This window comes from Oreochromis aureus, linkage group 6, assembly GCF_013358895.1.
Source record: "Oreochromis aureus strain Israel breed Guangdong linkage group 6, ZZ_aureus, whole genome shotgun sequence".
NCBI classification, from domain to species: domain Eukaryota; kingdom Metazoa; phylum Chordata; class Actinopteri; order Cichliformes; family Cichlidae; genus Oreochromis; species Oreochromis aureus.
Genome location: NC_052947.1, coordinates 7,670,780 through 7,683,266, shown reverse-complemented (window position 1 = coordinate 7,683,266; position 12,487 = coordinate 7,670,780). Strand labels below are relative to the sequence as shown.

At 39.3% G+C, this 12,487-nt stretch overlaps 1 protein-coding gene across 5 annotated transcripts in view; it reads left to right on the top strand.

The window, feature by feature from the left end:
* Nucleotides 1-12,487, top strand: part of nacc1b (nucleus accumbens associated 1, BEN and BTB (POZ) domain containing b) — a 37,079-nt gene that overhangs the window by 7,512 nt on the left and 17,080 nt on the right. For all 5 annotated transcript variants that reach the window (XM_039613197.1, XM_039613196.1, XM_039613195.1 and 2 more), the window contains exons 2-4: nt 4,705-4,855; nt 8,679-8,921; nt 10,614-10,835. In XM_039613197.1, coding sequence (XP_039469131.1) covers nt 4,730-4,855; nt 8,679-8,921; nt 10,614-10,835 — 591 coding nt within the window. In that variant the 5' untranslated portion in view covers nt 4,705-4,729. The remainder of the gene's footprint in view (nt 1-4,704; nt 4,856-8,678; nt 8,922-10,613; nt 10,836-12,487) is intronic.

Sequence of the window (12,487 nt, the reverse complement as noted above, 5' to 3'; positions counted from 1 at the left end):
ACTTTGGCCTTCATCAATTATGAAAGCAGTATGATAATCCAGTGCACCCCTTGTCCATTGCTTTTTTCACTTCCTAAAAGCCCACATTCACTCCTGGCCAGGCTGTAGAATATTTCACATTAACTAGAAAACTATAATTGAATTTTAATAAAATCCATTGTGCAAAGACATTTTTTTAAGTTCACTTAATGCAGAATGGCTTCGAATCCTGTTCGAAGGCAAATGACATGGCATAAAGAGCATGTGCATAACCATGGCCTTTCACTAGACAAAGGTGGAGAAAAGCTGTGGTTCTTGTGTCTGTTATGTCTTTTTGTTGTGGTTGTTGTTGTTTGTTTTTGCCTGTTTTTGATTTCTGCTTATTGCAGTTTTAAACTATTTCACATGTGATCCATTTTGTCATATAAAAGGTAAACTTAATTTAGTTTACCAGAAAAGTTTGTTCTTGGTTATTAAGGCAAAATACCTTACATTCCAAATAATCATCACAGTATTGTGAGATGGTGGCATTTTGAATCATTTAACATTTACCTAAGACCTGAGTACGGTGTGTACTCAGGTGTAAAGGCGGTTCTGCCATTCCTCGGTAAAGTAAAAACAGTAAGTCAGGTAATATAAATTAAGAAAGAAAGCCACAATTAGCAGGCCAAGTCGCGTGGTAGTGAAGGAACTTGTAGTATAAAGTAGCTAATGACAGTCAAATTGTCTTTTTTTATTGTAAACCAGAGATGAATAAATATTCTTCTATAACATGAGCTCTTTGTGGTCAGTAGTTGAGACTATAGGGGATCTAGTTTACTGAAAAATGATTTGATGATGTGTCTACATAATGAAACTGTAATCAATCTGTTTATGACCTCAAGTGAGGGAGGTTAATCAGACTTTAAGAAATAATGACCTACAGAGTTCTAGACCTTTTCAAGATTACAATAAACATCAGGTGAGCAATTTCTTTTTATCACGATGATTTTTCTATTGATTCCAGCTGATGAAGTGATCCAGCAGTTCTGTCAGATGTGTGATGAATATTAGATCAGAGTTAAGAAGACTAGAATAGTACATGATTCATTGTCCCATAGACAATGATTTTGACTTTTTAAAAAGTCACTGAAAGGCTTTGAAACGTGTGAGGGACAGGCGTGTTTGGCAGTAAGTTGTTATGAAAAAATCTGAATCCAGATATTGAAAACTTTTACCAGAAATTGAAGTACCTACCCTATAAGCTCTTTGCATTGGCGCACTTTGATGATTTATGCTATTACATCCAGGTTTCCATTAACATTCCTGTGACAGTTCAAATAAGCAACATGGATCAGTCACGCTTTTCCCATTCTGAATGGCAGGTAGTTTTTTGTGTCAAGCCTAGAGATGGGAATTGATAGATTTTGTAGATTTTGTAGATTTCTTTAATGTGATGTGCTTATTGATCTGGTTCTTTATCAATTCTTGGCTCAATTTTATGTGAGAAAATGAGTACAGCGAGGTTTTGTTGTCAGAACAACTCTTTTATTATCTAAAGTCCCAAACAGAGTACTGCCTAATGCTAGCTGTAACATCAGTCTATCCATCAGCATCTGAGGTGGAGGAAATGAGAGCATGTTTGTGTGGCATTTGTTTTCATTTAAACTTTAAGCATGGTGCTAATGTTATTATATTTCAGCTTATTTAGTGCCAGTTACCACTGAGCAGCACTGTTGGGCGACGGTGGCAATAGCACTTGTTCTGCATGTATTTAGAGTGTCACATACATGGAAGTGAAGCTCACGTTGTGTGTTTGATGTTTCAGCATGTTGCTGGTGTTTCCATCCCCACTTGAAATAATCACTTTGCAGTCATTGCAACCAGAACTGTTCTCATGTTTTTTAGTGAAATCAAGTCATGCTTTGAGCCACTTCTTCCTCTCTGCCATAACTCCTTTATGTGGTAGCACTAGACACGTGTATGACGTTGTTTTGCAATCAAAGTGCACACTGCCAGCACCTGCAGGCATTGATAAAGGAATTGATAAGCTCAGAGGCATACAAATCTGATACTTTAAAACATTTGAAACTAGTTCTCAAGTGGCGCTGGCTCTTAGTTCCCTTGAGAACCTCTTGCATTTTCTTTTTTAGTTCCAACTTTAGGGAAAGTATTTTATATCACAAGCGAGACCTTTGAGTAACTTAGGCCTCAGTCATACAGGCCTAGAGACAAGTTGGCAACAACCTGGCAACCTCTGCTTGTAGTTTGCAGATGTTTGTCATTTGATTTCAGAGCTGCAAATAAAGTTGTGTTGCAAACTGGAAAGCGAGAGGGTGGTTTCAAAGTAAAGGTTGTAGCACTGAGGAAGAACTTTTGTTTCTAAGGCGAATATTTTTTTTCATAGATTGTCTCCTGCTTTGTGAGTAGCTTGCAAGCTTTTGAAGAAAAGTCAGCATCTTCCACACAAACCTTTACCAATTGCAACAACCCACTAGCAACCAAAACAACAGGTTTTGTACCTCCTTAAAGCCAGTTTCACATTAACGTTTGCGAGAAACACCTCCCCAGCTCATCATAGAATACACATTTTTTCCTTGCAACTAGAAGTTGCCAGATGGTTGCCTAGTTGGTCTCTAGGCCTGTATTGACCAATCACATATATGGTGATTGGTCAAGATGTAACTGTACACTGCTGCAGCACTGATGACTGACAAAAATAATCCACGTAAAGTTTAGCTGTCTAATAGCGAATCACCATGTAGTTGACCAAAGTAAAAAAAAAAAAACACGCAACACTGACTAAAAATTTAGCTTGCATTTCATGTTAAATTGCTATGTTGGGTTTCTGCACTGGGTAAAGCAATGCAGCGAGAAAATGAAGAAACTGCTGCAGCTGCACTATTCTGTCCACGCCACATGTAGCATAATGACGTTATACTGGGTGTTTCACGCTCTATCTCGTTGCAGTTGTTGTTGCTACAGTGTCAAATGCCATTATGTCATGTTAGCATTTTTATTGGTGGTTAAACAGAAAAAACACTGTCCAAGGTAAGTAGGCCTTGGAACAGCTCCTAGATCCCCACCAATAAAGGATTTTTAAGACTGATACTGATTTGGTGATTTAAAAATCTGATATATCTCCAATTATGTTTTTTATTTCAGACACATGTTAACAAAACTAGTTAAATTCATTTATTCCATAATGCTCTTTCCCAGGCTTCACGAATCAGTTAGTTTTTGTGTATTTTCCTTTGTCTGCCAATAGATGACCAAATGGCTAATATTGACCGATAATATCAGCCCACCGAAAAATCGGTGGACCCCAAGTAGTTGCCCTTTGGGAATCCCAAGAAGTCTTTGTTCGAAAAACACCTACAGTGGATCTACTGGACAAAGGACGTTGAATATAGAGGTGCCTGGCAGGGGGAAAAGAAGAATCCCACAAAGGAGGTTCATGGATGTAGTGAAAGAGGACATGGAGTTTGTGTATTTGTGTATTTTAGGAATAGGGTGAGAGGGAAGCAGATCATCTGCTGGTGCAGCCCCAGAAGGGAGCAACCTCAAGAAAAGCTGTATATATGATATTTTTTAACCTCTAAGTGTCTGCTGCTGCATCACTGTACACACTCCCACAAATGTATGAGGAGAACCGGAGTAAGAAAGCTGGTGTGTAGGTTCTAGGCTTGGTCTGTGATCCTTGTTCCTAGTGGAGGAACGAGGCTAATCAGTTTCCTATTAGTGGTTTGTTTGGGTTTGTAGCCAGGGTAGGAGCTCATCATCATCAGCTCCTCACCACAAGCTGCGCTCCAAATACTTGTCGGTGTCAGCTAAGCTCGGCCACCATCCATCACTCGGAGGCCACGATATATATAACGTATTTGTTCAGTGGAGTCGTGACTCACCTTTGTGCTCTCGTCTGTTTACTTCTGCTCTGTCATACTTGGCGTTCGAGTTGTTCTGTGTTTGTATTGTGCATTTATAAACAAAACCAAAAAAAGTGATGACTTCAGTCATGAGAAACGCCGATTTTAGAGATAAAGTCCTGCTTTATTTTATTCCTTTTCAGTACTTTGACAGTTCCTCCACTTTTGATCACAAGCTTCTTTGTTGGATGGTGACGAAGACGAGTGAAATAGATGAGTTATGTAAGAGGCTGTGTTTTGACTGGGAAGCAACGACAAGAAAATAACAAAGTAGGCCAAAAACCACCAAAACAGTTTATTAACTGTGAATTAGATGTAATGAAACAAGGATTTTTTTTAAAAGAAAAAAGATAAAAGGCTTATGTAACTGTCGCTGGTGGCCCCAAATTCTCTTTCATTTGGAAGATAGAGTTTTGAATTAAAGTTGTTTACCAAATACTTAATTCATTAATCATCATACACTTTACTTACCCCATTTCTTTATTTTAAGTCTCTTTCGTCCCTCCTTAACTCTGCCTTGCTTGTGTTTTTTGCATATTTTCCAGTTCTTCTTTGCGCGCTTATCTTATAACTCATTTATTTGGTTTCCTCTGCTCCTGTTACGCTGCCTCATTTTATCGTCCCTTTTCCATCACGTCTCATTTTTTTCCTGTACCAATTCCCAACTCTCCTGACCTTCCTGCCAATTACCTGTATGTCCCCATCATCCCTTCATCTACCTTCCTTCCAGATAATTCCTTTCCTCCATCACCCACTCCTTTCTTTATAACCTTCCAGTGCTTCTGTTATCCACACTCTAACTTGTTTCTACTTCCTGTAGACCCTGTGGTGCTGGGCAGAGCGTTATGGCTCAGACGCTGCAGATGGCGATCCCTAACTTTGGCAACAATGTCCTGGAGTGTCTGAACGAGCAGCGGCTGCAGGGCCTCTACTGTGACGTCTCCGTGGTCGTCAAGGGACATGCCTTCAAGGTCAGAATTGAGTTTTTTGATGACTTTATTCAAAATAATATAACTAGTGACGTTTTTGTTTGACCAGAATAAAAGCAGAATCAAAAGCACATATTTAAAGTTAAAGGTAATTTATCTTTTTATGTCTCCACATAGCTTACTCTCATCGCCAAAGACATTCTTGTTGTCTGTGCATCCATCCATGCTGAATACAACTCTTTACTGTAATCTATTTACTTTGAATTTCTCCAAATTTGGCAGAAATGTGCACTCTCACTAAAGTATGAAAGGATCTCAATGTCACTGTGACATTTCAAAAGATGTTTTTGCTTGTACCTCAAGAAAACTTTTACTGATTATGACAACATTTATGTTGGATGACCCAAATGCAAAAGCACTAGAGTTATTAATTTTTCAACATCATAAGTGAAAAAGAGAAGAAGAGATTGTAGCCATATTTCATCAGTGGACAGATAATGACCTGGTGACACTGATCTTTGGTGTCAGCCTATCAAATTCCTTTACAGTTGTTTTTAGGGATGTAGTTGTTAGTGAGTTGTTTTCAAGGTGAGTGAACTGATCTGTGGGAGTCATGTATTCTTTGCAGTTAATTCTGTGTTGTTCTGTGTTTGCTGCGCTAACAGAAAAGTGTCACACACTACAGGGAGTGCAGAATTATTAGGCAAGTTGTATTTTTGAGGAATAATTTTATTATTGAACAACAACCATGTTCTCAATGAACCCAAAAAACTCATTAATATCAAAGCTGAATGTTTTTGGAAGTAGTTTTAGTTTGTTTTAGTTTTAGCTATTTTAGGGGATATCTGTGTGTGCAGGTGACTATTACTGTGCATAATTATTAGGCAACTTAACAAAAACAAATATATACCCATTTCAATTATTTATTTTTACCAGTGAAACCAATATAACATCTCCACATTCACAAATATACATTTCTGAGATTCAAAACAAAACAAAAACAAATCAGCGACCAATATAGCCACCTTTCTTTGCAAGGACACTCAAAAGCCTGCCATCCATGGATTCTGTCAGTGTTTTGATCTGTTCACCATCAACATTGCGTGCAGCAGCAACCACAGCCTCCCAGACACTGTTCAGAGAGGTGTACTGTTTTCCCTCCTTGTAAATCTCACATTTGATGATGGACCACAGGTTCTCAATGGGGTTCAGATCAGGTGAACAAGGAGGCCATGTCATTAGTTTTTCTTCTTTTATACCCTTTCTTGCCAGCCACGCTGTGGAGTACTTGGACGCGTGTGATGGAGCATTGTCCTGCATGAAAATCATGTTTTTCTTGAAGGATGCAGACTTCTTCCTGTACCACTGCTTGAAGAAGGTGTCTTCCAGAAACTGGCAGTAGGACTGGGAGTTGAGCTTGACTCCATCCTCAACCCGAAAAAGCCCCACAAGCTCATCTTTGATGATACCAGCCCAAACCAGTACTCCACCTCCACCTTGCTGGCGTCTGAGTGGGACTGGAGCTCTCTGCCCTTTACCAATCCAGCCACGGGCCCGTCCATCTGGCCCATCAAGACTCACTCTCATTTCATCAGTCCATAAAACCTTAGAAAAATCAGTCTTGAGATATTTCTTGGCCCAGTCTTGACGTTTCAGCTTGTGTGTCTTGTTCAGTGGTGGTCGTCTTTCAGCCTTTCTTACCTTGGCCATGTCTCTGAGTATTGCACACCTTGTGCTTTTGGGCACTCCAGTGATGTTGCAGCTCTGAAATATGGCCAAACTGGTGGCAAGTGGCATCTTGGCAGCTGCACGCTTGACTTTTCTCAGTTCATGGGCAGTTATTTTGCGCCTTGGTTTTTCCACACGCTTCTTGCGACCCTGTTGACTATTTTGAATGAAACGCTTGATTGTTCGATGATCACGCTTCAGAAGCTTTGCAATTTTAAGACTGCTGCATCCCTCTGCAAGATATCTCACTATTTTTGACTTTTCTGAGCCTGTCAAGTCCTTCTTTTGACCCATTTTGCCAAAGGAAAGGAAGTTGCCTAATAATTATGCACACCTGATATAGGGTGTTGATGTCATTAGACCACACCCCTTCTCATTACAGAGATGCACATCACCTAATATGCTTAATTGGTAGTAGGCTTTCGAGCCTATACAGCTTGGAGTAAGACAACATGCATGAAGAGGATGATGTGGACAAAATACTCATTTGCCTAATAATTCTGCACTCCCTGTATATCACCAACAGTATTCGCCAAATCATTGAATTCAGGTGTTCCAATCACTTCCATGGCCACTGGTGTATAAAATCAAGCATCTAATCATGCAGATGGCAACAAACATTTTTGAAAGAATGGGTCGCTCCCAGGGGCTCAGCGTGGTACAAAGCAAGGTCCATAAAGACGTGAATGAGCAAGAGTGGTGTGGAAGAACTCGACTGGCCTGCACAGAGTCCTGACCTCAGCCTCATAGAATACCTTTAGAATTAGTTAGAGCAGAGACTGTGAGCCACGCCTTATCATCCAAAAATCAGTGTCTGAACACACAAATGCACTTCTGGAAGAATGGTCAAAAATTGCCATAAACACTCTTAAACACTGTGGAAAGCCCTCCCAGATAAATAGAACCTGATATCATATCAAACCCTATGGATTAAGAACTCTTTTTTATATGCATGTGAAGGCAGATGAGGGAATACTCTTGGCGGTGTAGTGTATGTCTGGAGGTATTTCACACATGTTTCACCAGTAAGTGTTCTTTTAAGTTTGCAGTAACTTTTGACTTCATGCAAACTGCACAGCATGGTCGTATAAGTTGACGGGACTGAGAAGCTTTGACAGCAACATTGCTATTGCCATCCCTTCTCTCTCACTATGTTCAGTGTAACACTTGTTGGGGAGCTTTTATTGCACTCCATGAATATATTTTTACATTATCTGTCTCTTGTCAGCTCCACTCCACATGCTAATTATTACTATGACATACCAATTCAATACATTTCTATTCGTGGGTGTATTTATTTGCCGCAGTTTATTTTACAAAGTTAGTGTTTAAGTAGAGCCTGATGTTGGCTTACACATAAAGACTGTCTCCCAGTCTCTTCCTCAGAGTGAATACAGCTTATTATTTTGACATTGGTGTCTGACAGCTACTCACTAAATGGAAGATAACCCAAGCCAAGGAGTCATATTTGAACTGGAAAAATCTCAGCCGCTGCAACCTTCGTCTTCTACGTATGAGTCTAGACAAGCACGGATGTAAAATGCAGCTTGACTTGGTTCACTGAGGGACACAGCGGCAAGCTGGTAATTCTAGGTCCTCGTGTTTCCTTGTTGCCAGAATGTGCAGATGAATTGCCTGGAGTACTGTTTGTGCATGTAGCGTCAGGATTTTGGTGAGAATCTCTTGGTAGGATAAAAAAACTATGCCTCGGGTCAAAAACTAATAGTCTCAACATTTTTTGAGCTTCCTTTGTCTGCCTCTCCTGATCCCATTAGTCAATAAATTGTTAGTTTTGGACTGTTTAGTGCAATTTGACATCGTAACCTGAAGACACTAATTTTGGCAGTGCTTCAAAAGTTACTGTTGAGCAATACGTGAAGTTTCCTTTACAACAGGATGCAATTTTCATGCTTTCCATTAAAAAGAAATTCAACCAGAGATTAACAATAAAAATGTATTAGTCTTCTTCTGTTACTGCTTTCCTGTTTGTTTATGTCTTCTACCTTCTTATACTGACACCAAACATGAGCAAGTGCAAATCTCCTGATATGGATGTTGATATATACTGTTTACTGCATCGGAGTTGATGTATTTTTAAACCCTTACGACTTCACTACCCCTGCTGTTTACCCCTCAGGCCCACCGCGCAGTGCTGGCAGCCAGCAGCTCCTACTTCCGGGACCTGTTCAACGCTGGGGGGAAGAGCTCGGTGGTGGAGCTACCCCCGGCCGTGCAGCCGCAGAGCTTCCAGCAGATCCTGGCCTTCTGCTACACGGGGCGCCTCAGCATGAATGTGGGAGACCAGTTTCTGCTCATGTACACCGCCGGCTTCCTCCAGATCCAACAGATCATGGAGAAAGGCACCGAGTTTTTCCTCAAGGTAAGCTGATAATGAAGCAATCACAAATCGAGTCATTTAAACGTCTGTTAAAGTTGAATGCAAATGTAGAAGAGCATCCATAGGAACACTTCTGTGAATATGAGGATTATTTAAATGTAATCAAAATGAAGCAGATGTAAAAATAGCAGTTTCTGCGTGCTGCCGCCGTGTTACCTGTTGTGCGTGACATTATGTGTGGCATTATGTTGTGATGGGGGCGTCTCTGTTTGTAGACACGTTCTCGTGAATCGAGAATAATTGAAACGTCGTACTGACACTACAGGTTCCCTCTATAGTAGCAGATGATCTGATTAGATCTGGAGTGCCTGGCTGCATAAATTAGCATATTAATGAGGGGGACTGATTTCCTTGAAAGTTCCACTTAACACCTCTAGACACAGAGTTGATAAAATGCCAGCTATGTGCTAGGAGACCAGTAGAAAGACGATAAATACAACAAGATTTGATACTAGAAAAGTCATATCATGCAATCACAGTTTACTGTTCCTAAAATGTTCATTATTTGTAGTTCTTTTACTCTGTGAGCTATTTTGGCAGAAATTTTCAGAACCCAGTTTTGATAAAATTGTTAATACAATGACCAAATATTGCTAAAAATGAATGATTTTCCCAGTAGTGCTGTACAGCTAAATATCCAGGATGTCCATGTTTGATTCATGATTAGCAGATTTACAGTTGCCATTTACGAATATGTTTTTCTTCTTCTAGTTTGGCAGAGTGAGAAGTCCCAACAGTAGACACATAATCTTTGAAACTAAAGTGAATGTTTCATACATCAAGAAGAATTCATTTCAGCATTATACTATGGAGACTGTCAATATTTTTCAGATATTACTATTTTACTGTTAAACTTTTACTGTGGCATTCCACCGCCTCATTGGTGGCTTTACAGTAAATGGTGTATGGTCATTTGTTTCAGGCTTCTTTGTACCATTATACATAAACTTCAGGTGTGAATTACTTTGGTCATGTCCATAGATTGTGTATACAAGATTAGCTAGCTAGTGCTAAGTAACATACAAATAAATCAGAATGTTTCTTCTTAACTGAGGCGAAGTGCAAACTTCTTGGACAGACTTTTTATTAGTTACTTCTGAAAAAATGACAAAATATTCTGATAACTTAAGCCACACCCCTAACTTTAAGTCTTAGCAGAAAAAGAATAGATCAGTGATTTTTTTTAACCGTGCAGTTTTTATGAGGCGGGAAATGATGCAAAGACTCCAGCTCTGTTTGTTGAATCATCGGAGGATCAGCTTTTGGAGCAAGCCTCTTCTGGCCACCAGAGGAACTGCATTTTTTGTAATACAAGTGTTGGCTTCATTTGTTCAAGCTCAGCAGGATGCTTCCTAATGTCATCATTTACGTTCTTTATTACTAAATCATTACACCACTGCTGCCATGTGTTGATTGATATTTAAAACAGAGCGCTAGACACATTTTTGATACCTTATTTGAGAAATATTAATCCCAGCTCCATCAAACAACCAAAGTTTCCCTCAGTAAATATTTAATATATGTATATATTTATTAGTACTGTCTCTTTCTACCTGTCTTCAGTGCTACCAACAGATTTGAGTAGATATCAGACATACAGTATGTTTACAGTAGATTTACCCTTTAATGGCATAATATGTTTTGTTCATATTCATGAACCTTTCCCCACACCAGGTCTCCTCTCCAAGCTGTGACTCCCAGGGTCTCCACACCGAGGAGACCCCATCCTCTGAGCCTCAGAGCCCCGTCACTCAAACAGTGGGAGTGGGCGGAGTTGGCATCGGTGCTGCCAATGTAGGGAGGCCCGCCTCCTGCCTGACACCCCTTCCCCTCGTGTCCAAGGTGAAGACTGAACAGACAGCCACGACACCTCAGCCAGCTCCACAGCCACAGCAGGTAGGTTTGGTCTGGGCCTTGTTACACAACCCCACATGTTTTTTGTCTTTTCTTTCTTTTTTGGCGGACGAATCATAATCTTGAAATGAAGTAAGAGTCCAAAAACTTTCTGAGGAAGGAACATGAATTTTTTTAAAGGTCAGACTCCTTATTCAGTTACTTCAGCTTCAGGTAGAGTCAGATTACCCTAGTAACGAAGTATATGTACTGGATATGTTCATTTCTTTTCATTGAAAATGGAGGAAAGCATCTGTTGTGAGTTCCAAAAATAGTTTTCATGTGATGTCAAGTGCTGCTAATCTGCATATCTCTTTAGGGAGAGGATGACTACGCTGTGAGAGCAGTGTGATCATCATCACATACTTTTGGTATAGATAAGCAAATATCATCATATTTGTCAGGTGTAGCGTTTCCCCATCAGTGGCAGATTTAACGTTAGTTGCGTGTGAGACGTGCGATCTTGTTAAAGCTGATATATTACATGTTACTTCTTATTTTCACTTAACAAATTTTAGACCTGTCAGCCTTTTTCCACCACTGATTTAAAAAAAAATTAAAAAAATTCACAGTTAAAAAAAACACACACACAAAAAAAAACAGTGACTGGAATATTGACAAGTGCCAAGAAAGCAGATCATCAGATGTAACCCAACAATATTAAAATATTTTCAGACGATTTAGAAAAATAGCAAGAGGGCTGGTTATTAAATATTATTATTTATTTAATAAAAGTTGGGCCCAATTTATCAGTTTCTGTTACAGCTTGTGTTATGATTTATTTATTTGTTTGTTAAATCAGGAGTGTTAACGTCATTGGAGTTCATATTTGAGACAAATATTCCCATTTTTTTAGTGTAAAGAAGTACATTGTGATTATTTATTGACACATTTATTGTAATTAATTTTAAATAATGAACTTTATATACAACAAATGAACAGCCTGAGATTTGCATTCAGTCATTCTGCCGCCAAAACTCCACACAACAGTCATAGATCACAGAAACGTGTCTGCACAGCCTTTTATTTTTGTTGTTGTTCTTGTATTTTAGATGGTAATGTATAATGTACCGAGGCAATGGGCATTAGTTTTCCATAGATATGGAGAGAACGCAGAGGCAGGCCGATGAATAAAGTTGAGGGTTTGGAACACATTATATTCCAGAAAGTACCACGGTTACAACACGTGTTGTAGAATTGCAGAAAATGTAACAATATCTTTCATTTTCATGCACTCATTCTCTGCAAAGCCTTCAGTGGACTGGATTGCCCCCCTTGATTCTGGCCTTTGGGTCATATATTTGAAACTCCTGATAGCTCAGTTACATATTATTGGCTGTGTGAAATTGTGCCTTTGTGCCATTCCATCTCAATTCATCTCAATTAAAAAAGCAACAAACAAAACCAAAAAATCTTAACTTGACCTGAAAAATTCCTGGGAAAAGATTCTTCTTCTTTATAAAGAATTATGCAAAATTTCAGATCTATGCTGTCATTAAAAAATACTTTAAGAGCTGGTTGTGGTGCTGGTATTATGTCTTCATGAATATGGAGAATCCCTAAAATATTAGGTTGTCCAATCATTATCAGCAGATTTGGGGGCTTTTAGATGACTGATATTGAATTTCACAGCTTCTCACACATGAAGAATGTAA